The following is a 24973-nucleotide window of genomic DNA, read 5'->3' as shown; positions in this document are numbered from 1 at the left end:
CAAACGCCGTGCCCAGTGGCAAGAACTGACAGTACCTAGGCTGCCACGAATCGGCCATAGTCATCCAAATATCTAGGTCTTATTAGCTAAGCCACAGCAGTTACGTTTATAGTACTCACTCCTGGAAGAAAGTACTCAAGGTGTACCCTGGAATTGCCACAGTGCGCCGGAGATATTTGACCGCCCGCACAAAATGTTGCTCAGCGGAGGATGGAGAGGACACATTCCCGAGGTTCATGGAAGCTTCCGCCGCCTGCAACATCAATTAGAAGGGGAGATAATATCGTGGATGTGACACTCGCCGAACTTAGGAGCTCTCCTGTCAAGCTGTCACTTCCTTCCGCCGCTACGACAGCCCTGGCGAAAAAATCGACAGCTGGCTGTAAGTGCGTTCTGGCCTGAACATGAAGTGGGCAGTGGGCGTTTTTGTTCGCTGCTAATTTAGTACTGATATATTTAACATGCCTGAGTAAATATGACAAACCCACCACCGGAATCACTCGATACACTTCCCTCCCGATGAATCATGGCTAGGAATCCTTGTGATGTTTGAAGCCAGTTATCACCCAAACCTAGAAAGAATTAGCTTGAAATTCCAAACAACACTTCGTTATCATACCTTTCAAAATGGTGACATTGTTAGGATGGTCTCTCAGAACTCTTAGCCAAGAAGACTGGCACCACTGCGAAATATCTTGTATGCAACCTTCGTCCGCATCGTGAAATGAGTAGTCTTGGAGTACTTGTATCAACCAAACTTGCTCCTGAAGCCGTGCGGTATCCTTTAAGAAACGCATGGCGTCGATGGCGCGCATTGCTAACCGTGCCGTTGATAGCCATTGCTCCCACTCCCCGGGGCGCTCTGATAGCATCTTGTTCAGTAACACGAGATTGTTTTTCACATTTGCTAGGTTGGCCTCGCTCTTCTCAGATAACGCGGTGCCGTTCTCCTTATGCTTCGAGGACCGGTGCTTAGAAGAGTCCGATGACATGATTGAAAGAAAGCTCGAGTTGCAACAGAATATAGAGACTGAGTTCGGTAATATATATTAAATTTGATAGATGGAGCTAAAACTGCCATTGACCTTGAGCCGGAGGAGACACACAAAAGGAATTCATCCCGTATTATATACAACCAGAGTCAGACTCGAACCTAACCTGCACTACAACGTAGCAACGTAGCCCTACAGTGATGGATGAGGTCTTGGTTTGGTATAGTTACCCATAGAATCCAAAGGGTTCTTGGCCCCCCAAACCAAGCCACCACAGAACACTAATCTGATACCGCACATGTGTTCTAAGCTTGACATAAGCACACTAGAAGGGATGGGTGATCACCCAAGCTTCCATCCGCGTCACGTCGATTAGGTTCGAAAAGTAACCGGGTTCCGGCGTCTGAAATGCAGAGAGCTAACCGAATGGCGTTACAGGTACTCTATCCTATATTGGCCTCCAATATGGGAACTTGGAAGCCTAGAGTCCATAGACAGGGGGGGAAGTTAGAGTTGCGGAGTGAGCGACATGCGATGGAAAGACCGGATGCCAAATGCGTGCGCGCCACACGTCATAGAGTCAACAAGGCTGTGATGACAAAGGCGACAGAATGGCTGATGGAGGGGAGAAGTCAGCCTCAGTATGGCCTGTCAACTGTAGATCCCTCAACACTGACTGGTGTTGATTAATATACACGTGTAGATAGAGCAGTAAGGGCCCAATAGCCCGAAACGCCAAGAGCGGGAGTCTGACAGTCGGAATTTAAGGTGTTTGTCAGCGAGATGGCTTCCTTTTCTTGGTCGAACAGGCACGACATTGCTTAAGTCACTTATTACCGATCCACATCTGAGTCTTAGCCTGCATGACGGATCTGTTACTCATATTAGCTGGAGCATATCTACTGTAGAGGTCTAGATAGTTCGAAAGAATCGACGACGACGTCGACGACGATACGAGCCATGCCTTCCTTTCTGCTGATCAAACTATGACTACTCCGCCAACTTTGATGGCTAACCCGCGATATTATCGTACTGTGCACCAGAAACAATAACAGGTATTGCTGCTGAAGATATTTCCAATGCTTACATAAAAGACACAATTTGAACCATGGTAGTCGTACAAATTTGTGGTATGCACGGTGTATGTAAGTATGAAACAACTGATAGGCTGTTGGCATGGGGGAGTGGCGAGGCTGAGGATTCTTGGGTTCAGCCTTGCCTGAATCGTGATCCATTTCCCACCCTTAACGAGTTCCCCGGTAATTATTGATCCAGGAACACCTGGCCGCCCTTGGTTCCCTTGGTGGAACTGGCCCACGTCAACACCAACATTCCCCCCAGCTTCATCTCCCACGCGCTTTGTTACGTTGGCTTGAATTATAGCCATGATACTGGTTCGATAGTACCACTCAACATGGACGCCGTCGTCTTTGAAGACTCACCTCTCGCTAGCTACTTTGAGGGTATGTCCCCCCTTCCACGTGCCAACCAAGGAGGCTTACTGACGGAGAATCACCAGGAGAAGGAGATGGCGACAAATCAGATACTTCCTCGTCAGATGAAAAACAAAACGAAACGTCCTCAACGAATTCAAGCCCATCATTCGCGCCGCGAGGCAGGCCAACGGTCCCCTCCAGATTTCGCCACAAGCTCATATCGCCATTGCGGATAAGTGTACCACAGGCGACTGCCGCGACTGCGATTCGGAATACTTATTCGGTAAGTTGATATCATGCTGATTATAAGCCATGGACTTCTTTTGACTTTAAATGAAGGAAGCACTGAATTCCCGGCTGGGGAAGGCCGACAATACCAAATTCCAAGAACGGTTTCGATATATTATAGTGGCATCGCAACTGCTGAATGACCGACAATACCATGGACAGGGATATGGCAGCAAGTCGCCGCCGCGTTCATCCGAAGACGCGCCTGTTACCTCCCTGAATACGTTTAGCCCACGAGGCGCTGTTGTCACGGCTTCAGTCGCGTTTGGAGTGTCATGGATGATTCGCTGGGGTTCTGCTGGCCGGGACTGGATATCCATCACGTTGCGATGCATAGTAATTGCTGCAGTGTTGGTGGCAGGTGCAATAATAGGCCAGGCATACCTGCGGCGCAAATGGCTACTCTACCTCCGCGAGCAGAATATTACCGAGGCTACGAGACTCGTTGGGCAGACACAAGATTTGGATTCTGCAGTGACAGCCGCGTTATCTCTTATACAAGAGGTTGAGCTCGTATCAAGAGGGTATCGATTGTAAGCATACAGACACAGCGGATAGATATTTACGAAGCTAACACCTACCCAGGAGCCTGCCACTACCACCGATAACACGACTTGAAGATCGCAGCCAAGCGAGAAGGTGCCTTCAGTTGCGCCGAGCATTATTCGATAGCGCCATAGACCTTATGCGTCGATATCACCAAGGCTACCTTGCTCTCCAGCCATTGACAGAACCGCTTAACCTTGAAAAATACTACGATATATATGACATAACAACTATCGATATACAAGAGGCTCTTACCGAGTACACAAAAGACGAGTTCGAAGATTACGAGTCCCTGAGGGTCTTAAAAATCCTCATATCGAGGTTCGTTACTTTGCGGAAGCTATTTCTTTGCTGCCTTTTGGCTCTTGAAGCAGACGGCGGCAAAGAAGATTTTATGAGGTGGAGAACTGCCCTAGATGAGATTAAGGGGCTTTCGGATGTAGCATCTATAGCTGATAACCGGGTACGATCCGTCTTTGAGCAAGAAGAATGTAAGCATTGCCCACTCATCGCCTTATAGAAACTGCTAACAGAACCAGCATTCCCAGTACCAACGACCCCAAAGTCTCCCCTGACTCCTGGCCGCGAACGATGGAGAGGCCAGCTGCGGAAGCTTAACACCCTATCCACTGGAATCAGAAGCTTACAAGCTAAAATGCACGTTTTACGCGAAGAATCCGACAAGACCTTGGATGAATCCGAAGACATCTCCCAATTAGGGCCGCATCTGATGATTCAATATGATGCCATAGGTGTGGATTTAAGATCGTTAATGAAAGAATGGGAAGCTGGCAAAGCAGCGCTTGCGAACACGATCGATAGGAACGAGCGACGTATTTCATCCATGAGTGGATTACTCTCCCCTACAACAAGCCTGGGTGGCCTCACATCGGTGGAAGAAGGTACCCCTGCAGATGCATTGAAGGCATTGAACGGAGAAAGTCGCCTGAGCCCAGAATTGAGTTCCGAGAATGAAGAGGTATTCGAGGCAATCGGCCTCCCACGCCCAGGCATAGGCCCACGAAGCACCCTCACCCGAGAAGAGAGAATTGTCAAGATGAAGGAGGATAGAGAGAAGCGGGAAACGGCAAGAGAAACGGCTGAGGCGAGCACGAAGATGCTTCGTGAGCTGGAATCGGTGATAAATCTACGGCCTCGGCGCAAAACAGGACCAGGACCAGGAACACGAATTACGTCGATATGATGAACGAATTTTTACTGTATATATTTGACCAAGTCAGGGCCTGACGGCGACAATTTCATTTAAAATTAATTAGTGGTGCTTTCCAAGGTGGAAGCCCACCCGCATGGCCAGGAGCCCAGGAGCATATACATATACCCGGAAATCTGTAATTAGATACATAATAGGATATCCTGCTCGTACTGTGCTCTCTCAGATGCTTCCCCTTCGTTGAAGAAATCTGAATTGTCTGACAATCACGTGACAATCGATATATTTAGGGGGGCTGTCACAGTGGAAACCACTTAACGCGTAGAGCAAACACGCTACTTGAACGCGTCCCTTGCCCCTCCACACTTCTCACTTCACGAAAACCACGTAAACTGCAATCAACGCAACTCCCGTCACTCAACCTCAACATCGTCTCTATACCTCACACACAACAAACCACAAAATACCGCCAAAAGTATGTCAAGATCACCTTCCTTATCTTCAATGTGACCATTGGTTCCGCTGCTGACTATTACCAGTGCTTGAAGCACGTCTCGAACAGGCAAACCTGCTGAAGAAGGTGAGCATGGGCCGATTACACTTCACGAAGATACAGACTAACCTGTGCAGGTTGTCGATGCCATTAAGGATCTGGTGCAAGACTGCAACTTCGACTGCAATGACTCCGGAATCGCCCTCCAGGCCATGGACAACTCGCACGTCGCGCTCGTGTCCATGATGCTCAAGGCCGAGGGATTTTCCCCATACAGATGCGACCGCAACATCGCGCTTGGTGTTAACCTTACGTCTTTAACCAAGGTTCTCCGTGCGGCACAGAACGAGGACATTCTCACTATCAAGGCTGAGGACGCGCCTGATGTGTTGAACCTTGTCTTTGAGAGCAGTGACAGCGACAGGTTGAGCGAGTATGACCTCAAGTTGATGGATATTGACCAGGAGCATCTTGGTATCCCAGAGACCGAGTACTCCGCTACCGTCTCTATGCCATCTGCTGAGTTCAAGAGAATCTGCATGGACTTGATGGCACTTTCTGAGTCTGGTAAGCTACTACCCACCGTGGCACTCCCCAAACACGTACATTATCTAACAAGCTCCGTAGTTTCTATCGAGGCCTCCAAGGATGGAGTCAAGTTCTCGTGCGCTGGTGATATCGGAAACGGAGCTGTTACCCTCCGCAGCCACACAAACGTCGACAAGCCAGAAAACAATGTTGAGATTGAGCTCACCGACTCCGTCGCCTTAACCTTCTCCCTCAAGTACCTCGTCAACTTCTGCAAGGCCTCCGGCTTGTCCGGAACGGTTAAGCTGTGCCTCTCCCCCGAGGTTCCTCTGCTGGTAGAGTATGCGCTGGCCGGCAGCAGCTACTTGAGGTTTTACCTGGCACCAAAGGTAATTTCCACCACCATCATTACTGTCTGTACTCTACTAACGTGCTCTAGATTGGTGACGACGAATAGATGGATTGGGATAGTAATGATATAAACAGCATTTGACATCCTGCAGGGCGCGTATGGTTGACTTTCATGGATACTGGTTCTTCTCGTCTGCGATTATTGTCTTTTTTTTTACGAGGAATGAACAAAAATGTTTTAGCTAAGGTTCAGACAAACATGAATACTACTGTTACAAACAGATCCCGAGAACAATAGAGTTCACCCACTGCTGTAAATGCCCTATGTGACGTGTGTAGATGCGTAGATGCGGTGACGATAGACATACAGCTTCGCCAAGACACTTCCCCACAATCCCCGAAGGAGCCGCTAGGGTCCCGAGTCATATTTCGTGACTACAAACTGAATCCGTCATCCCTCTATCATCTATATAAAGTCTATACATACATCCATAATACCCCCGTTGAGCGTCTCCGTCCTCACCGCCCTGAACACGACCGCCGTAATTCTGAGGACGGGCCGGACTAATCCATTCAGGACCCCGCACCCAACCCCGCATTACTACTCCTGCATATCGAACAATGGCGACCAAGGATTTGATACCTGAGACTAGGGTTCTCACCATCGCAAGCCATGTATGGATACACTACTACTATTAACTGGCGTCCCCGAACTGACAATGTATCTCCAAGGTCACCTATGGGTGAGTCCCTCTACGACGCGTCCAGCCCCCACGAGTCACCAACTAAGATCGCGCAGATATGTCGGGAACACAATGGCAGCCTTCGTGCTGCAAGCACTGGGCTGTGAAGCCTCGGCCATAAACACCGTGAACTTCAGTATGCCGTCCCTGCGCCCATTGAGAGCGCGCGACGGCTAACAATTGGTGAAGGCAACCACACGGGATACCGACAGGTCAAAGGCACGAAAGCGACAGCAGCTGATATCGACGATTTATACACCGGGCTAAAGAACTCGGGACTCGATGACTTCGATATGATGCTCTCTGGATACATACCCGGCAGGGAGGCAGTGGAGGTAGTTGGCACCATCGCGCGGGATTTGAAATCCAAAGCTGCTGAGAAGCCGGGGAGTTTCTTCTGGGTGCTCGATCCGGTGATGGGGGATAATGGGAAATTATACGTTGCGGAGGATGTCGTGCCGGCGTATAAGAAGCTGGTGTATGATGCGGATTTAATCATGCCGAATCAGTTTGAAGCAGAGTTCGTTGCCCCTTTCACTTCCCCAAGAGAAATTGGCTAATACCCACCAGGTGGCTCTCAGGCGTCAAAATCACAGACGTGGAATCGCTAAAGAAAGCTATCACTTCCATCCACGAAATCTATAAAGTCCCACATATCCTTATAACATCCGTCAACCTCACCGCGCTAGGCGAAGTCCCCTCTCTCTCAGTGGTAGGAAGCACGAAGACCTCACTGGATAAACCACGTATCTTCCGCGTCCAAGTCCCGTCACTCGACTGCTTCTTCTCCGGCACAGGTGACATGCTCGCAGCGCTTATGGTTGTAAGGCTGCGCGAGGCGGTATGTGCTGTTGAGAGACTCGGCCGGAAAGAGTCGTGGGTGAGTGGTGATGAGGTGTCTGAGACTGACTTACCGTTGGCGAGGGCTGTTGAGAGGGCGCTGGCGAGTATGCAAGAGGTTTTGGCAAGGACGCTGGTGAAGAGGGATGAGGAGATTGCGGCGTGGGAGGCGAAGGTTGCTGCTAATGGGGCGGGGGACGGTGTTGATGTTGAGAAGACGAGGCATTTGATGAGGACTAAGGCGGCGGAGGTGAGGCTGGTGAGGAATTTGGAGTGTTTGAAGCATCCGGAGGTGAAGTATCAGGCGGAGAAGATTGATATTGTTGGGAATTTGGCGATTGGTGCGGTGTGAAGGGAGGTTTGGTGAGTATATGAGAACACATTTAGATTACAACTATATAGTAGAACTGTTGTTCAGAGTTGGCAATGGAATGAGAATCACTAAACAGAGACGATGCGAGCGAGAGAATAGGAGACAGGTAGTTAAACCAAATCTGACCACCATCTATACCACATAACTGCATCTCATCATAACTACTCCAATTCCAATTTATTTATCCCAAATCAAGCCTTAGCAACACCGGTGCTTCCAAAGCCACCCTCTCCCCTAACACTCTCCTCCAGCTCCGCAACCTCCATAACCTCCGGCGTGTAAATCCTCTCCAACACCAACTGTGCTATGCGGTCATGCTCCTTAATCTCGAAATCCACATCGCTGTGGTTGAAAAGCAGCACCTTGACTTGGCCACGGTAATCGGCATCGATAACGCCAGCGCCGGTATCGATGAAGTTCTTGGCGGCGAGCCCGGAGCGAGGGGCGATGCGTCCATCTATCAGGGGAGTTAGTAACGGGTCTAACTGGGGTGCTCTGAGGGGTGAAAGGGGAGGGGCGACGTACAGGTTCCAGCAGGCACAGCCATGCTCAGGTCGGTATCAACAAGGCCCTTTCCCCTTGCAGGAATAGTCGTCTCCTTGCTCGCGTACAGATCATAACCCGCCGCAAAAGCGCTACCCCGAGTAGGCAGCTTCGCCTTGTCGCTCAGCTTCTTGATGAGGAGGTGTGGACCATCCTGGACCTTAGTCACAGGGACCGAAGCAGCAGCGGGGGCAGAAGAACCCATTATTCCGTTAATTGGGGCTTGAATGGAAGAGTCGTGTGCGGTCTTGGTGCGTTTAGGGAGGGGTGAGGAAATCGGGGATGTGAGGTCTGGGGGTGGTGGGGTGGACATTTTTGGGGGTTGAGAGTTCGGATGGAAACTTGACTCGACGACGACGCGGTTGGACGCGACCTGGGGGAGACGCGACTTTAAGTGTATGGCGAGGCTGGGGTTAAGCCTTGTTGATCCGCTGGGGCTGGGGCTGGGGCTGGGGCTGGGGCTGTGGAGCCCGGAGCCGATCACTGGAGCGATGAATCAGTGTAGCCGATCACCCCCAGCAACTGTCAGTTGTCAGTGATTGCTACCCGAACGGCGGCTCGCTGTTCGGTCATCGGGTGTAAGTTAATGACGAGTTAGTTATTGGTAGCACTTGTTTGCGTATCAATTGAAGATTATTTTGTTTGTATGCAGATTTGATATTCATTTAATATCCCTTGATATGGAAAAATTTGCGGAGACAGCGTTGTACTCGTGCTGCGCGAAACAGCAAATCGGGAGATTCAGTGACACATGCTCGAGCCGGTTTCAGTGTCCATTGAAACCTTCCCCCCTTCAATTCTGCGCAATTCCCTTGCATTTCATTGCTCATCTCCATTGAAATTAAAGACGATATGTAGCAAACGATCAAACGATCAGAAAATCAGAGACAAGCGGCATGCATGCGGCCTGATTGAGAAAATACTAAACATTCTGTCTTAGTCGCCCTGCCTCGTATTCGATGTTGATGTCTTTGACCTTTTCGGCTGGCACGGCAACGATTGCCGCCCCCTAAATCTTAAAATAGGACTCACCTCGGATCCCACATCATCTCGATCCTGCTGTTTCCAAGAACACATCTTCTCTCTCCTACCATACTTTTCCAAATTCACCTTTTTCGCACACCACATTCGTTTTTGCTTACCATCTCGATTCTAATTCTACAAAAGCTCTCACTCAGTACTTTATCTTAATACTACAGCAAATATGCGTTTCTCCACCATCTTCCTGTCCACGGTCGTCGCCGCCCTCTCCGTCCAGGCTCAGGCCAACAACGGCACTGCCACCACCGAGAGCCCAGCTGTCTCCGGCACCGCATTGCCCACCCCTGGCCAGCTGGCCGCCACCCGCTGTCTCGCGACTTGTAAGTCATCAACTCTCCAGTCGCGCTTTCCACAGCAGATCCTAACAACTTTCACAGGCCCCTCCAACGACAACGACTGCCGCGCCAAGTGCCAGCTCCTCGCCAACTCCGTGAACCCCATCGGAGACTGCCAGGCCGCCTGCCCCAAGGGCGACGGCTCGGCCGCCGGCAACCTGTCCTACAAGGAGTGCCTCCAGGGCTGCAACGCCCTCTCTCCCGTGCCATCCGCCTCTGAGACCTCCAGTGCTGCTTCCTCTACCTCAACTGGCAGTGAGTTTTACCTCCCACATACCCAATTACCGAAGAATAACGCGCTAATATACTATTTACAGCTGACTCTGGATCTGGAACTGGCTCCGGCACTGACTCCAGCTCCGGTGGCGCCTCTTCGTCCGGCTCCGGCTCCGACGTGAAGGCCACCGGCACCAATGCTTCTCCATCCGCCACCCCAACCGGTGCTGCCGCCAACATGGCCGTCAGCGTCTCCGTTGGTGCTGGTCTTGGTCTGTTCGCCATGATGCTCGCATTGTAAGATGGTGGCCTTGATTTGTGTCTCGGGTGGGTGTCCTTGGAATAGCGGCGTATGGAATATGAATGAGGGTACCATATCGCGTAATAATCTTTTAATCGGTCCGTTCAAGAAGTAGTTAGGGGAATTGCCAATTCAGTTCTTCCTTCAATTTCAATGTTGTATTGGCATTTTGTTCTAAACTATGTTGCTCAGCCATGGGAGGCTGAGCTTCTTCATCTCAACGGCGAGCTGGAAGAGGTAGTCTAAGCTGTGGGGGAGTTAGCTTGTGATTATATGCATTGAATACGACACCGACGACTGACCTTTCGCACTGTGTCTTTGCCTTGTGAACAGTCTCACCCCACACGTAGATCCCATGTCTCCTAACCAACACCGCATAAGTATCCGGGTATTTATCCATCGCCGCCTCCAAGCTATCCGTCAGGTCCTCCTCAAACGGCGTATTCTCAATCACCGGAATCCTCAACGTATCATGGTACCCCAGATTCCCCGTCTTCTGGAACCCCCTCCCAAACCCCTTGATCTGCTCAATATTATTAATCTCAAAGATATCCGTCTCCGCCCCGCTCTGCTCCAGCAGCAACGTAATCAACACCGCCCACTGCGAGTGCGTGTGGATGCAGCACCCGGCGTTGCGCTTGTTGAACGCTGCCAGGAAGAGCGGGGTACATTGCGAAGGCTTGAAGGACGGCGGGGAGCGTAGGTAGATGCGCTGTTTTGGGTCGGTCTGCGCCTTCAGCGAGAGCACGTAGATGTCTTCGGGCTTCATGAGCTCTTTCTGCACGCCGGAGGGTGCGAGGTAGACGAGGTCACTGGCGGGGTCGTTAGATCATGCATGGGTAGAGGTTTGCGCGATGAGGGGGACGGGGACTCACTCCTGGCGGATGCTGGCTCCCCCGCCGGTTCCTGTGACCCAGCCCAGGTGCCAGAACTTTGCGCAGAGCTCGGGGATGAGGTTGGCGGGGTGTTGGGAGTCATCCGACTTCACGAGATGGTCATTGCTGGTGTTTGTGGCAGGCTCTAGTGGGGGGGTCCCGATTACGGCCATGGCTTCGTTTTTGAGGTGTTTGGGCGATTGAAAGAGATGAAGAGACGGACGAGAGATGGGAGATGGGTAGATTAGAGGAAAATAGTTTGTTATTAAGTGGGATTTATATATGCTGAAGCTATGATGCAGTCGGTCGTCATCTCTTGACACCTTCTTTACTATTTTTTTGGGCTGTTGGTACCTTAGCGATTGCGAAATCGTAAGTGGTGCTCTATCATCGAGCTCTGATTGATCAATTTGTCTGATAGGTGCCATAGGTGCCGACCACCTGTTGTAGAGAGCAAGAGAGCTCTAGCTAGAGTACTTTCGGTCTAAAGTAAATAAGATAACGGGCGCGACAGGAACATTAACATCGACCGCATAAACCACATAGTTAGATATTGATGAGGCATGCGCGTCTCTCTTAAGAAGAAGAAGATGTTATATTATGCAATAAGTAAGAAGTTGTTTTAGTAAGACTGGCCTCATCCTTCCTTAACTTCATACAGCAAGTGCCACTGACACTGAGCTTATTATGCAATTCGGTACGTGGTCGGTGGTCCCCTCACTAGTAATTGATATGTGTTCTTTTGGATTCCCTGACCCCGGACTTAAATTCCACCGTCACCCTCTCAAACACCTCCTCTCCTCTCCTTCCATCTGCCATTGTGTATTTCCCCAAACTTACCTCCCCTCTCAAAGACACTTTGAGTTCGGGAATTCAGATTTGCACTCCTGCTGCAATTGTATTAAACCATAATTGCACTTTGATCCCTTGATTGACTTGTTAAGTCGTTGTCCATCATGCGTTTCAACGCTGCGGCCGTCCTATCGACAGCTCTCCTCGCGGGAGCTGCCCACGCCCAGGCTGAAGTAAAAGATACCGAAGCCTCTGCTGCGGTTGACTCCGCCGTTCTTCCTTCCTTCACCGTAAGCTTAAACCCTCCTCTTGCCATCTGCACAGTTCGTCGACATCCAGCTAACTTGAACACAATAGCCTACCAAGATTAAGGGCGACTTCGTCGAGCAGTTCACAGACGACTGGGAGCAGCGATGGAAGCCATCCCACGCGAAGAAGGATATGAAGGGATCCGATGTGGATGAGGAGTGGGCATACGTCGGCGAGTGGGCTGTTGAGGAGCCACATGTGTTCAAGGGCATGGATGGCGACAAGGGCCTCGTTGTCAAGAACGCGGCTGCTCACCACGCCATCTCGGCCAAGTTCCCCAAGCCAATTGAGAACAAGGGCAAGACTCTTGTTGTTCAGTACGAGGTCAAGCTTCAAAGTGAGTAGATCTAGATTCCAACTTGAACTTGAATTCCCTTGCTGACTTGATTTAGACGGCCTCGAGTGCGGAGGCGCCTACCTGAAGCTCCTCAGAGACAACAAGGCCCTTCACCAGGAGGAGTTCGCCAACTCCTCCCCTTACGTGATCATGTTTGGTCCCGACAAGTGCGGCCACACCAACAAGGTCCACTTCATCGTCAACCACAAGAACCCCAAGACTGGCGAATATGAGGAGAAGCACATGAACTCTCCACCCACCGCCCAGATCTCCAAGACCACTGAGCTCTACACCCTCATCGTGCACCCCAACAGCACCTTCGCCATCCGACAGAACGGCAAGCAGGTCAAGGAGGGCAGCCTCCTGGAGGACTTCACCCCATCCTTCAACCCTGAGAAGGAGATCGACGACGCTAAGGATAGCAAGCCAGACACCTGGGTTGACGAGGCCCGCATCGCCGACCCCGAGGCCAAGAAGCCCGAGGACTGGAACGAGGAAGCCCCCTTCGAGATCGTCGACGAGGAGGCTGAGATGCCCGCCGACTGGCTCGAGACCGAGGCCCAGGTCATCCCCGACCCAGAGGCCCTCAAGCCCGAGGACTGGGATGACGAGGAGGACGGAGACTGGATCGCCCCCAGCATCCCCAACCCCAAGTGCGAGGAGGCCTCCGGATGCGGCCCATGGACTAAGCCCATGAAGGCCAACCCCGAGTATAAGGGCAAGTGGGTTGCCCCGCTCATCGACAACCCCGACTACAAGGGCGTCTGGGCACCAAGGAAGATCAAGAACCCCAACTACTACGAGGACAAGAAGCCCTCCAACCTCGAGCCCATGGGAGCCATCGGCTTCGAGATCTGGACCATGCAGAACGACATCCTCTTCGACAACATCTACATCGGCCACTCCATCGCCGACGCCGAGGCCCTCGCCGCCGAGACCTTCGACGTCAAGCACGCCGCCGAGAAGGCCGCCGAGCTCGCCGCCAAGCCCAAGGCTGAGGACAAGCCCAAGTCTGACCTCGACATTGAATTTGGCGACGACCCCGTCAAGTTCGTCAAGCAGAAGTTGGACCTCTTCATTACCATCGCTAAGCACGACCCTATTGAGGCTATCAAGTACGTCCCTGAGGTCGCTATCGGCGCTGGTGTTGGCGCCCTTACGCTTCTCGGTGTTTTGGTTGGTCTTCTGACTCTGGGTTCCGCACCGGCGCCGAAGGTCAAGGCGGCTGCTAAGCAAGGGAAGGCGGCTGTGAAGGAGGGAAAGGAGAAGGCTGGTAGTGCTGCTGCTTCGGCGGTGGATGCCGGGAAGTCGGAGGTTAACAAGAGGACTACGAGGAGCAATGCCGCGGAGTAGAGGGGAGATATGTGTTAGTGTCTGAGGAAAGGAAAATATAAATCTTTTTTGTCGGTTTGGGGGACGGGGGAAAGCGGAAAGCGGATGGTAAGAGTATTATCGAAAGTTTGATTTAGAGCGGGGAGCACGAACCAGCCAAACAAACAAACAAACCAAAGTTGTAAAGTCAACGGCGCAGAAAGAAAGAAAGAAACACAAAAATATTATATCCATTTTTTGCTACTATCCACACTGTGGTTTTCCGGACTCTGGGAGTGGGATGCTGTGATTACTGACTTGACTGCATCTTTCGTTGAGTTCTTGCTGTTATGGTATTCAAACTGGCTTTCCATCACGGTTAACAAACTACAGACCTGCACGGAGGAGCCCCAAAAAGGGACGAAAGCATTGCCCCAAGCCTTAACGAAGCCATTCCTCCCCATTCAACTAAACATGGTTACCATCGCAGCCTCTAATTGATGATATCTAATTCACGGCATCAATCCACAGCTTCTCCTTCATACCCACTCACCCCCACCATCGAGCCTACAAACACCACCCTTGGGCCTTTTTTCCTATGGCCCTACATATTCAAGAATTGATCGCTAATAGTAGAGCGGATGCCCCTAGATATGCAATTTCGATACAACTCTATCTGAATGTATTGGCTGGTCTGAATAGCCATGAAGGGAGTCTTGTACGGGTGGGCTTGAATTAGACAAGGAGGGCGTGGGACACAAAAATATTGAAGTTTAGGCAGTATTTCCTTTTAAACGCTAATAACGCATTGAATTATTTACAATATCACACTATATCACGCCATACCAAACGGTACATCGTCTCTTACAAAGCGGCAGCCTCAGCCATCATCCTCTCACCCCTCTCCTTCAACGCAAGTTCCGCCTTAGTCGGTTTATTCGGGACGAACTTAATAAACACTGGCATCAGAGCAGCCACACAAGCACCCGCACCCAGGAATCCAGCCGTTATACCCCAGCCCAGAGTATAATGCGGAGCGCTCTTAGTAGGCCAGATCTGGCTCCCATACACAGACGACAGATTACCAACAGCGTTGATCATCGCGATCGCAATAGCGCGCTTCTCGGCCGGAAGATCAATGGTCTTGGATGCCCATGCGAGGATGAGAGGGAGCGCACTCCAGATCCCAGAGGCGACGAAGCAGAGCATGACGTAGCGGACTACGGGTGTCTCGACGATGGCGCAGACCATGGCACAGATGAATCCTAGGGAGAGAGCGGCTGTGATGTGCCATCTTCGCTCCTCGTGGCGATCGGCGGAGAAGGCGCAGATGTTGAGGCAGACTGTGGCGACGGCGTACACGGGGACAGTCATGTACTGCGCTTTGACGGTGTCGTAGCCCAATGACTTGGTGATGGTGGGGATGAAATATGAGATTGTGCCGGCGCCGACGTCGAGGACGAAGAGGAGCATGAAAGAGTATGTGCGTGGGTCGGTGGCGGCTGCCTTGAAGGCTTCCCAGTGGGAAAGTCGGTCGTCTCTAGATGAGCCGGATGCGGAGCCTGATACCGCGCTGTCTGCAATGATTCGAACGGTGGCTAGTTGGCGCTCTTCGAGGGTGAGTACTGGGGAGCTGTGAGGGAAGTCGAGGAGGATGAACTTTGCGATGATGGCTACTCCGACTGTTGCGACGCCTTCAATGATGAAAAGCCATCTCCACCCGGCAATACCGTGCGCGTCGTGGAGACCGTTGGTGATACCGCCAGCTAGAAGGCCACCGAACGCCCCTGATAGGACAGCAGCACTGTAGAATATGGCAAATCGTTTTCCAATCTCTGCTGCCTTGTACCAGCAGCTCATGACGAAAAGCACGCCGGGGAAGAAGCCAGACTCGATGCAGCCGAGGATGAATCTGAAGGCGAGCATGGATCCGTAGTTCGGAGCGCAGGCCATGATGGCACTCATTGCTCCCCATACTAGCATGATGGAAGGAAGAAATATTGAGGGACGGCTTCGACTGAGAATCATGTTGGACGGCACTTCCATGATGAGGTAACCAAAGAAGAAGATGGAGAGAACCCATGCGTATTCTATTACACGCGTCAGTATGTTTTAGAGGCAACTGATGAAGTGAAAATACTGACTCTGGGCATCAAGATTCAGGTCGTCCTCCATTCCAGCAATTCTTGCGTTCCCCTACCAAATATGTTAGCTTAGTGTACCAAAAAGCAAAGCAACAATGTTACCTACAATATTTGTTCGATCAACATAGTTGAGAATGTACATAACCCAGAGAGTTGGCATTAAGTGCATGTCGATTTTCCGTACAAGCTTCTTCTCCGCGTCGGTGTCTGGAATATAATTGCTCAGAGCTTCTTGCAACTGGATCTCCTCCTCCGTCGCGCCATCTCCCTTGGTAATGGTAGTTGTCATCTCGACATGAAGGGCGTTGTCCTTCGACTCCTCCATTGCGAAATTGTTTAAAATCGAAGTGTGTGTAGTATTAATATTTCAAAAAGGGTAAAGATGCTGTCATGACGAGATTGACCTCTTCAATGAATGTTCAAAAAGTAGACGTTGTCTCGTCTTTATCTATTCATGGCGGCAGTTGGGGCGGGAAAGTAATGCGGAGTCTAGCCCTGGGGTAAGTATTTGACGGGGGGATATATGACCCACTCTTGGTGCTTTCCCCGCGTTTTAGTGGAATGGCGCTGACACTAAATCAAAATGCCAACAGGGGGACATTGGGATCTCGGACAGAACACCGCACTCCGCCACGGACAGAACTGCGAGGGGCCAATCAAGCTGATGTGATGTCAAAGAGCCCAGAGCATTGGTTTGCGGGTCCAGTCAGTTGGAATTGGGATCTAGGTAGGACCTCGGTACATGTAACATTATTACTTATTCTACAAGATTTAAATCTCCATGGAGATTAATAGTCGAGGAAGTGTTGCTTCCTCTAATTTGTGGCGTTCCACTGTTGACTTCCAAGAGCTCCTCGTGAGTCTCACGTTCGTCCATTTATTCCCGATGTCGATACTCGGTATCCGTCTGGCCAGCAGACATTACATCGAAAAAGCCCAAGGGGAAATAATGCTCATCGTAGAACGGCACTGAAGAATCGAACATGCGAAGAATTCCAGTGTCAGAAATCGCATAGTTTGGTTCCCACATCTGCGCTGCCGGATTGTTTGGATCATCTTGGCTTATTCGTCCCGAATCCACAAGGAGATTCCTCGATTTCTCTCCTGCCTCCCATGATGTGAAACGGTCCAACATTTTACTCAAGCCGGTAGCGATATGACTTGATAAATGCCGTTCACCTGCTCTGGCATCGAGCAAAAGCCGTATGATTCTCATCACAAGATCTCGGATTAGAGTAGCATCGGCGCTAAGATTATACGCCTTCCACTTCTGCTGCACTTTCAGGAGGAAGACCGCAGAGTACGCTATCATAGTGTGGAGGTAGATTGGCACACCGACGACGGAGTTCCGGATGCCGGGTTCATCCAGGACAGTCTGGAGGATGGAAGTAGCACAGGCAATGGCGGTATTCGCTAGGTCTCGCCGATCTATGGTCAAGTCGTGCATGCCGTCTTTCTGAATCCCACGCAAGGACAGTGAGCTCACTTGCAGCCTTGCAAAGTGATAGTGCAGAACGACTCCCTTTGCAGGGTACGTTGCGATGAAAGGGTTAGGGGTGAGTCGGGACTCCCAGTGCAATCGCCAACTATCAAGCGCGTGGTTGAATTGACGTAAGAGTATCAAATCTCCCTCAGCGACCACTTGCTCAATATCTGGCCCAAAGGTATTGTAAACTCTTGTTAGGATAATGAATACGGAAACCTGGCTGTGCAGGCGGTAGTCAGCTTGTGTGATTCCTGGCAGGTTCAAAAATTTCTCATGGTTTGTAATCGTCGCATCTTCGTGAATAACAGGCGGTCGACCGTAGGCGATACTGAAGTGGTGATCGCAAACGTATATAAAGTACCACAGCCTCGCACCCTCGAAATGCTCCCGTGAGCCTCGCATCGCTCGAGAATAGCTCTGATGCAGATTTAACTCTGTCGCTATTCTAACTGCGTGGCCGGCAAGCTTCCCTGTGGTGTATAGTTAGCATTCGAATCTGACAAAGTCCTCTTGGCTATGGGGCTCCATACAACTAACGTCTGAAAGCCAGAACGCGCCAATGCAAAGAGCTCGAATACCGTCCAACGTGTGATATCGGTCAAACATGGAATCGCAAACAAGTGCCGTGAATTCGGCATAACAGATATCAAAGACCTGCTCTTTCCCGGGTACGTGTAGTGCTGTAACTGTGAAAATGGCTGCTAGCAATAGAGTTGAGGACCGTCGCACAGAAGTAAGGTTGTCATGGACGAGACCAATACCACCCCACAGGTAATGATTGAGAGAAGTACTGAAGGTTCGAAACAATTCTTCAGCATCAGCTTCGCTAACTTTGCCCTTGGAGATAAAATCGTCCTCTAAAATTGTTGGCCTGGCAGCGTAAGCATGCCCATGGAGGTTGTTGCTCCGGAGATTTCTCAGTTTGGTTACTTCATACAAAGCTCCCATAGGGTCAGTGACAAGAGTATCTGCTCTGCTTTGGGTCGGCTCTTGCGAATTCTCGCGCGTCATGGCCATGCCTGATGTTCGGAAGGGTCTCGACCTATCAGGAGCCTCGATACTTCTGGTGACAGCTTGTTGCGCCTGTGGCTGGCTGTGCTGTAGCTGGTTGTGTTGTAGCTGCGCTGCAAATGATTCTAGAGAGGGAAGCTCTAACACGCTTAAGATCTTGGACACTGCGAGAGACAGAGTCTGACTGTTTTCTTCCATAGTGGTCTTCCATCTAATCAAATTGTATTGTCAGTAAGCCGAGCATTATATATAATTAATATATGAAGATAAATTAACTAGACTGACTCTCTAAACTCAAGAAATATATGATTGAATGCTATCATATTCAAGACGTTCCTACTCCATATAACATGACATGAAATTAAACGATGATAAGACTATATCGAAATAGCCTTGAAAAGAATCCCCCCCACATCTCCTTAACAAAGTAATAAAGAAAACGTTACATGACGTACTCTGTATCCTCGCCTATAAGAGACTGTAGACTCTTATTAACTACACAGCGAACCCGCTTCTTAGAACAGCGAGTGCATATGGAACGCTGTGGTGGATTAACATCGCATTTGATCTTTCGAGCTTGGCACTCTGTACACGCGTGAACCTTTCTCGATATCTTCGGCACACGAGACGACCCATCGCTACTATGGATGCTGGCGCCCAAATGGGCTACTGAAGATGGAGAGATGCTGTCCATCTTAGAGCGTGGACGCTTCTAGCCTGTTATCTCCGATTCCAAAGCCATACCACTATCGCGTTTAGGGCGATTTTCTTAGGCTCGATGATGCCGGGTGTCCTGCAGGTCGAATCAAGGCCTCTTTTGTTTCGCGGTGGATAGGCCGATGTACGTTAGCAAGGCAAACACAAAATGGATGGAGAAGATGCACGAGAAAGCAAACTTGTTGGTTGATGGTTCTCGGGATGAAGTCCGCAATTTGGCCACACTGCGGGGTACACTGCGGGGCTAGCTGATGCTGACTAAGCGTTCGTTCCTGCCAACTGCCACCATCGCGGAGGGAACACCGAGATTGACGATAACAACCTCAACTTTAACGTTTTATTAGTAAAGTTAAGAAAAACCTCCCAAGGAATGGTACTGTACTTTACGGAGGTTGTGCATGGTTAGTATATTTAAATATATTTTCTTCTTTCTGTTTTCTTCCTCTCAAGTCCTTTCTTATACCCTGTTCTATGTTCAAGTTCACTTACATACAGCCTTCATTATAACCTCGACCATCGTCGTGCTTGTATTATCAACACACAATTACTTACACACACCACACGATCATGGCGTCAAGTAGCGCCCTTAACATTGCCTTTGCTGGGCTAGGTGCAATGGGGCTTGGAATGGCATCTCATCTAGTCTCAGAGGGCCATAATGTAACTGGCTACGATGTCTACGAACCCTCCCTGGAGAAATTCAGGGCAGTTGGAGGAGGGGTGTCATCGTCTCCTAAAGAGGCTGCGAGGGGAAATCAATATTTAATCTGCATGGTCACAAACTCACAGCAAGCTGAATCAGTATTGTTCGATTCGGCGAATGGAGCTGTCCAAGGTATGAGCATGCATCCATGGGAAGACTGGGCCAAATTGTAACATAATGTAGCACTGCCCACAAACTCAACAGTCATATTATGCTCGACAGTACCAGCAACATTCTTAAAATCCGTTCAACAGAAGCTAGATTATATGGACCGATCAGATATCCATCTAATCGACAGCCCTGTCTCTGGAGGAACCGTCCGAGCCTCGCAAGGAAAACTCACAATCCTAGCAGCCGGTACAGAATCAGCATTACAACAAGGCCACGAAGTACTCAAGCTCCTTTCAGAAAAATTATACATTATACCCGGTGGAATCGGCACTGCGAGCAATGTGAAGATGGTCAATCAACTCCTCGCCGGAATCCACATCGCCGCGGCCGGCGAAGCGATGGGCCTCGCCGCGAAAGCCGGATTGAACACGCGACAAGTATACGATATAATCCTGACCGCAGCTGGGAGCAGTTGGATGTTCGAGAACAGAGTACCGCATATGCTAGACAATGATCTAACCCCATACTCAGCATTGGATATCTTCGTCAAAGACATGGTGAGTTACATCCCCTCATCGTCTATTCTAATTTCCACAGTCTAAATTGAATAAATGTAGGGCATCGTCACCTCCTCCGCACGGTCACACGGTTTCCCAGTCCCGCTCTCCTCGGTGGCAGAACAACTCTACCTTTCTGCTTCATCCCAGGGCTTCGGGCGCGAGGATGACTCGGGGATCGTACGTATTTTCACGCCGTCAACGCCCACATTAGTGCACGAGAGCTCAAAGTTAGCAACTCTTCAACCCGACGTGCTCACTCCGTCAGCGACCCCCTTCGAGATATCCAAAGTGGGATTCGTTGGCCTAGGCGCAATGGGTGTCGGAATGGCAACCTCCCTCGTGAAGGCAGGATTCAACGTTTGGGGGTACGACGTTTACGAGCCATCGATTCAGAAGTTTGTTGCCGGCGGTGGCAAAGCAATAGCAGCTACATCGCCAGCTGAAGCAGCTAGGGAGGCAGAGGTACTAGTCCTCATGGTCCAAAATGCTGCCCAAGCCGGGGATGTTTTGTTTGGAGCTGGGGCTGCCGCCAAGTCACTTCCTGAGGGATCGATTGTTATACTGAACTCTACCGTATCTCCAACGGCTGTCAGGGATCTCTCAACACAGCTATCGAGTTTAGGAAAGGGACTAGAGTTAATCGACGCCCCAGTCAGTGGCGGGGTAGCGAGGGCGGCAAAGGGTGAACTTACGGTAAATTGGACCCCAAACCAGATCCATCAATCACCACCAACTAAAAATGTTCTAGATCATATCCTCCGGAAACGAGCTAGCCCTCTCCAAAGCCCGTCCAATCCTCACAGCCATGAGCGGCCAAGCAACGAACCTCCATCGAATCAGTGAAGGTGTCGGCGCCGCATCGTCGGTAAAGCTGATTAACCAACTCCTCGCCGGAGTGCACATCGCAGCAGCAGCAGAGGCCATGGCATTCGGAGCCAAACTGGGCTTGGATACAGCTAATCTGTACGAGATCATCAAGAATGCCGCTGGCGGGAGCTGGATGTTTGAGAATCGCGTTCCTGCTATGCTCAATGCGGATTGGACGCCTCATAGTCAACTTGCTATTTTTGTGAAGGATTTGGTAAGTCGTCCCCCCATAAATACATATGAGTTAGATTATAAACTAACTAAATAATCAGGGAATCGTCCTCGATGAAGCAAAGAGATTAACATACGCCTCCCCCCTCACCGCCGCAGCCCACCAACTCTACCTCATGGGGGAATCCCACGGCTGGTCCAAAGACGCCGACGGCGGCGTCGTCCGAGTATGGGAACTCATGACCGGTGTCTCGGTCTCCTCTAGCGCAAAGACACCTGCTGCTCCCACTCACAAACCCAGGGAATACTCTCCCCTCCCCCTCAAAGAGACACTCGCCTCCCTCCCCCCAGCAGCAGGAGGAGCAGACGACATCCTCTCCACCATCCGATCCCAAGTGGACAACCCCTCAACCCCCCTCGTCATAGCCCTCGACGACGACCCAACCGGCACCCAAACCTGCCACGACATCGCCGTCCTCACCGTCTGGGACCACAGCACCCTCTGCAAAGAACTCCAATCAGCAAAGGGCGGTTTCTTCATCCTCACCAACTCGCGCGCCCTCCCCGGTCCCGAAGCCGAGATCCTCATCTCCGAGATCTGCCAAAACCTAGCCAAAGCCGCTGCAGAGACGAACAAGACCTTCCAGATTGTTCTCCGCGGGGACTCTACACTCCGCGGGCACTTCCTCGAGGAGCTCGAGAGCGCGGAGGAGGTGCTTGGAGAGGTAGATGCCTGGATCCTCGCACCCTTTTTCTACCAGGGCGGCAGATACACGATCGACGACGTGCACTACGTCGCCGAGAAGGAGGTCCTAGTCCCCGCCAGCCAGACCCCCTTTGCACAAGACGCGACATTCGGATACGCATCCTCCAGCCTCCGGGACTACATCATCGAGAAATCCGGCGCAAGATTCAACCCAAAGGACATCTTCTCCATAACCCTCTCCGACATCCGCCTCGGTGGCCCCGAGAAGGTAGCGGAGCGCTTACTCCAGATACCGAGGGGGAGCGTGGTCGTCGTCAACGCGGCGGCGGAGTCGGATATGGCCGTCTTCGCAGCTGGAGCAATCAGCGCTGAGCAGCAGGGAAAGAGGTATCTCTACCGCACCGGCGCGGCGTTCGTCTCCTCGCGCCTCGGGATAGCTGGAAAAGCACCCATGTCGGCTGAGGAGCTGGATATGGGGTACCACTCCGGCGTCGCTACTACGGGCGGGCTCGTCATCGCCGGCTCCTACGTCCCTAAGACTACAGCGCAGCTTGCGTCGTTGAGGGAGCGGAGAGGGGGGAAACTCCATGTCATTGAGCTGGATGTTGGGACGCTGGTTGGGGAGGGACCGAAGGCGGAGGAGGTGGTGTCAAACGCATTCCAGGAAGCTAGTGTCAAACTAGGAGAGGGGCAGGATGTTCTAGTCATGACCTCGCGGCGTCTCGTCACCGGCTCAGACGCGATTTCGAGTCTAAAAATCGGTGGGGTCGTCGCTGCTGCGTTAGTAAAGGTTTTGGAGAATATCACAGTCCGGCCGCGATATGTGATCGCCAAGGTAAGCTCAACTCCCCCTTTCCTATCCCCATCCCACCATATTTCTCCGATTACAGAGCTTTCAAATTTACTAACCCGAACAAACAGGGCGGCATCACCTCCTCCGACGCAGCAACAAAAGGCCTCAATATGAAGCGCGCCATGATCCTCGGGCAAGCAGCGCTGGGCGTCCCGATCTGGAGATGCGAGGAGGAGACGTCGAGGCATAAGGGGGTGCCGTATATTGTGTTTCCTGGGAACGTTGGGGGTGATGATACGCTTGCTGAGGTTGTTGAGCGGTGGGCTGTTTGATAGATTATTTTTGTGTTAGTAGAAACTTTACAAGTTCTATTTGAATCTCTGGAATGGATGGGTTTGCCATCTGATCACTGTTTAAGTAAATAGGGGGCGTGCATTGGGTCGCGTTGCTGTGTGGGAGTTGTATAAAATGGTGGCTCTCCCTTTTGTCCTGAGGGAAGGAGCAATGGTGAGAGATATCGCTCGTTCCTTTAGAATCTCCTTCTCTTAGTATACACAGCACGACACGTATATATCTAGCAATCCTCCTCATGACCAAACAGAACTAGACACTGCCTCTGCTTTATATAGTATATACAACCCACCCACCACACTCCATCTAGCTCACACATACACAACCACAATCCCAAGAAACCCCATCCATCCTCTCCCCTCCATCACACACACAACCTTTACTAACTTAACTAGCGAATACCCACTGTTGTACCTACTCTCTCCTAGAGGAGTAGCATGCATTTCCATCCCCCCATTCCGCCGCCGTGCTCCTCCATCCCCGCACCGCACGCCGCCAGCCGACCTACCGACGATCCCTCACTACCAACCACACACAGCAGCACCCGCTCCTTCCAGCGGTGCTGGTGGTGGCGGGTACAAGCAGTGTGGCGGATATCCCAGCCGACCGGTCGGTCTGGTGCAGCGAGGGGATGGGTGGTAGATGGGTATTTAGTTGGTTGGTGCGTGTTTATGTATGTATGTCTGTATGTATATACGGAATCGACGGACGATCGACGGGCGAGACGGGGGGAAGAGAGAGAGGGGACGGAGAGGAGCAAACATACCTTACCTTACCTTGCCTTATCTACCTACCCACTTACCTCTTAAAAGAGTCAATCCGACGTCCTCGTCTTGGCTTCAATTCAATAGTTCCTCATTAGAGACGCAGGCTTTTCCATCCTATCCATGGGCTTTTCGCCACTATGGCGCTGTGCGGTGCGTACAGGTGACGCGCGCCGCGCACGGGATGCGCAAACACCGTGTCGGCGGTGTGTGTAGTAGTCCCGCGTTGGCAGCAGGGCATGGGAGAAGGTGGCGGGCGGCCAGGCCGGCGGGCGTGCGCGCGGGGTTATGTAGACCGACCGACTCAGCCCAGCCCAGCCATTGTAGAAGCGAAAGGTATTATACTGTAGTAGACAGACAGACAGATAGGCACGGCTACCTGTTATGCCCACCACTGCGAGCGCGAACGGTATCACCGACGATATCACAAACCGACCCTATCACAAACCCACCAACCCCTCCCTTCAGTGACGTGTGTTACGATACCAGAGATGGGGGCGGTTACGTCGCCCGGGTTGCGGGTTGCGGGTTTCGCGACGTGAGGGAGCGGACGGAGGAGGCGGAGTGGGGAGTGGAGAATACAGTATGTGAGTTGTGAGCGGAGGAGAGGAGGGGGGAGGGGTGTTACGGGCGACGGGCGCAGGCGGGCTTCTTATGGACCTGGCGAGGCAAGGCGGATGGGAATGCTGGATGGCTTGGCTGGGTGAGGAGGGGGATTATTGATTAGTAGTGGTAGCAGTAGGAGGAGGAATGTGACGGAGTGAATGG

The 24973-nt window shown here is 51.3% G+C and overlaps 10 protein-coding genes across 10 annotated transcripts; 6 read left to right on the top strand and 4 right to left on the bottom strand.

The window, feature by feature from the left end:
* Window positions 1-35: 35 nt before the first annotated feature.
* On the bottom strand, window positions 36-992 carry VE01_08158 (uncharacterized protein; the record flags this gene model as incomplete). The annotated part of the gene is made up of 4 exons (XM_018277586.1): window positions 36-72; window positions 120-253; window positions 508-572; window positions 620-992. The coding sequence occupies 4 exons, from the start codon at window positions 990-992 to the stop codon at window positions 36-38; spliced, it is 609 nt and encodes a 202-aa protein (XP_018127449.1).
* A 934-nt stretch (window positions 993-1926) lies between these two features.
* On the top strand, window positions 1927-4701 carry VE01_08157 (uncharacterized protein). Its single transcript, XM_018277585.2, has 6 exons — window positions 1927-2137; window positions 2268-2455; window positions 2512-2711; window positions 2768-3249; window positions 3302-3753; window positions 3802-4701. Coding segments are annotated over exons 1-6 (1989 nt in total). The 5' UTR covers window positions 1927-2135; the 3' UTR covers window positions 4467-4701.
* Window positions 4702-4780: 79 nt separating this feature from the next.
* POL30 (proliferating cell nuclear antigen) lies at window positions 4781-6087 on the top strand. The gene is made up of 5 exons (XM_059464267.1): window positions 4781-4908; window positions 4973-5013; window positions 5064-5493; window positions 5554-5843; window positions 5894-6087. Coding segments are annotated over exons 1-5 (780 nt in total). The 5' UTR covers window positions 4781-4907; the 3' UTR covers window positions 5912-6087.
* A 148-nt stretch (window positions 6088-6235) lies between these two features.
* Window positions 6236-7888, top strand: BUD16 (Putative pyridoxal kinase). Its single transcript, XM_018277584.2, has 5 exons — window positions 6236-6480; window positions 6538-6548; window positions 6605-6684; window positions 6738-7068; window positions 7119-7888. Exons 1-5 carry the CDS (start codon window positions 6427-6429, stop codon window positions 7738-7740), a joined length of 1098 nt encoding a protein of 365 aa, XP_018127494.1. The 5' UTR covers window positions 6236-6426; the 3' UTR covers window positions 7741-7888.
* Window positions 7889-9138: 1250 nt separating this feature from the next.
* VE01_08155 (uncharacterized protein) lies at window positions 9139-10493 on the top strand. The gene is made up of 3 exons (XM_018277583.2): window positions 9139-9665; window positions 9723-9935; window positions 9998-10493. Exons 1-3 carry the CDS (start codon window positions 9509-9511, stop codon window positions 10195-10197), a joined length of 570 nt encoding a protein of 189 aa, XP_018127439.1. The 5' UTR covers window positions 9139-9508; the 3' UTR covers window positions 10198-10493.
* On the bottom strand, window positions 10162-11394 carry MDE1 (Methylthioribulose-1-phosphate dehydratase). Its single transcript, XM_018277582.2, has 3 exons — window positions 11073-11394; window positions 10500-11009; window positions 10162-10444 (listed from the first exon to the last, which is right to left on the bottom strand). Exons 1-3 carry the CDS (start codon window positions 11243-11245, stop codon window positions 10372-10374), a joined length of 756 nt encoding a protein of 251 aa, XP_018127441.1. The 5' UTR covers window positions 11246-11394; the 3' UTR covers window positions 10162-10371.
* A 459-nt stretch (window positions 11395-11853) lies between these two features.
* Window positions 11854-14091, top strand: VE01_08153 (uncharacterized protein). The gene is made up of 3 exons (XM_018277581.2): window positions 11854-12154; window positions 12222-12510; window positions 12566-14091. Exons 1-3 carry the CDS (start codon window positions 12029-12031, stop codon window positions 13861-13863), a joined length of 1713 nt encoding a protein of 570 aa, XP_018127442.1. The 5' UTR covers window positions 11854-12028; the 3' UTR covers window positions 13864-14091.
* Window positions 14092-14589: 498 nt separating this feature from the next.
* Window positions 14590-16511, bottom strand: VE01_08152 (uncharacterized protein). The gene is made up of 3 exons (XM_018277580.2): window positions 16072-16511; window positions 15966-16017; window positions 14590-15911 (listed from the first exon to the last, which is right to left on the bottom strand). The coding sequence occupies exons 1-3, from the start codon at window positions 16288-16290 to the stop codon at window positions 14686-14688; spliced, it is 1497 nt and encodes a 498-aa protein (XP_018127445.1). The 5' UTR covers window positions 16291-16511; the 3' UTR covers window positions 14590-14685.
* Window positions 16512-19369, bottom strand: VE01_08151 (uncharacterized protein). Its single transcript, XM_018277579.2, has 3 exons — window positions 18918-19369; window positions 17982-18673; window positions 16512-17921 (listed from the first exon to the last, which is right to left on the bottom strand). The coding sequence occupies exons 1-3, from the start codon at window positions 19154-19156 to the stop codon at window positions 16843-16845; spliced, it is 2010 nt and encodes a 669-aa protein (XP_018127446.2). The 5' UTR covers window positions 19157-19369; the 3' UTR covers window positions 16512-16842.
* A 137-nt stretch (window positions 19370-19506) lies between these two features.
* On the top strand, window positions 19507-23564 carry VE01_08150 (uncharacterized protein). The gene is made up of 7 exons (XM_018277578.2): window positions 19507-19580; window positions 19675-20014; window positions 20066-20550; window positions 20611-21246; window positions 21302-21634; window positions 21693-23132; window positions 23219-23564. Exons 2-7 carry the CDS (start codon window positions 19747-19749, stop codon window positions 23420-23422), a joined length of 3366 nt encoding a protein of 1121 aa, XP_018127447.1. The 5' UTR covers window positions 19507-19580; window positions 19675-19746; the 3' UTR covers window positions 23423-23564.
* The last annotated feature ends 1409 nt before the right edge of the window (window positions 23565-24973 follow it).

This window comes from Pseudogymnoascus verrucosus (assembly GCF_001662655.1).
Source record: "Pseudogymnoascus verrucosus strain UAMH 10579 unplaced genomic scaffold scaffold_45, whole genome shotgun sequence".
Classification (NCBI taxonomy): Eukaryota; Fungi; Ascomycota; class Leotiomycetes; order Thelebolales; family Thelebolaceae; genus Pseudogymnoascus; species Pseudogymnoascus verrucosus.
This window is presented reverse-complemented; position numbering and strand designations above follow the sequence as displayed.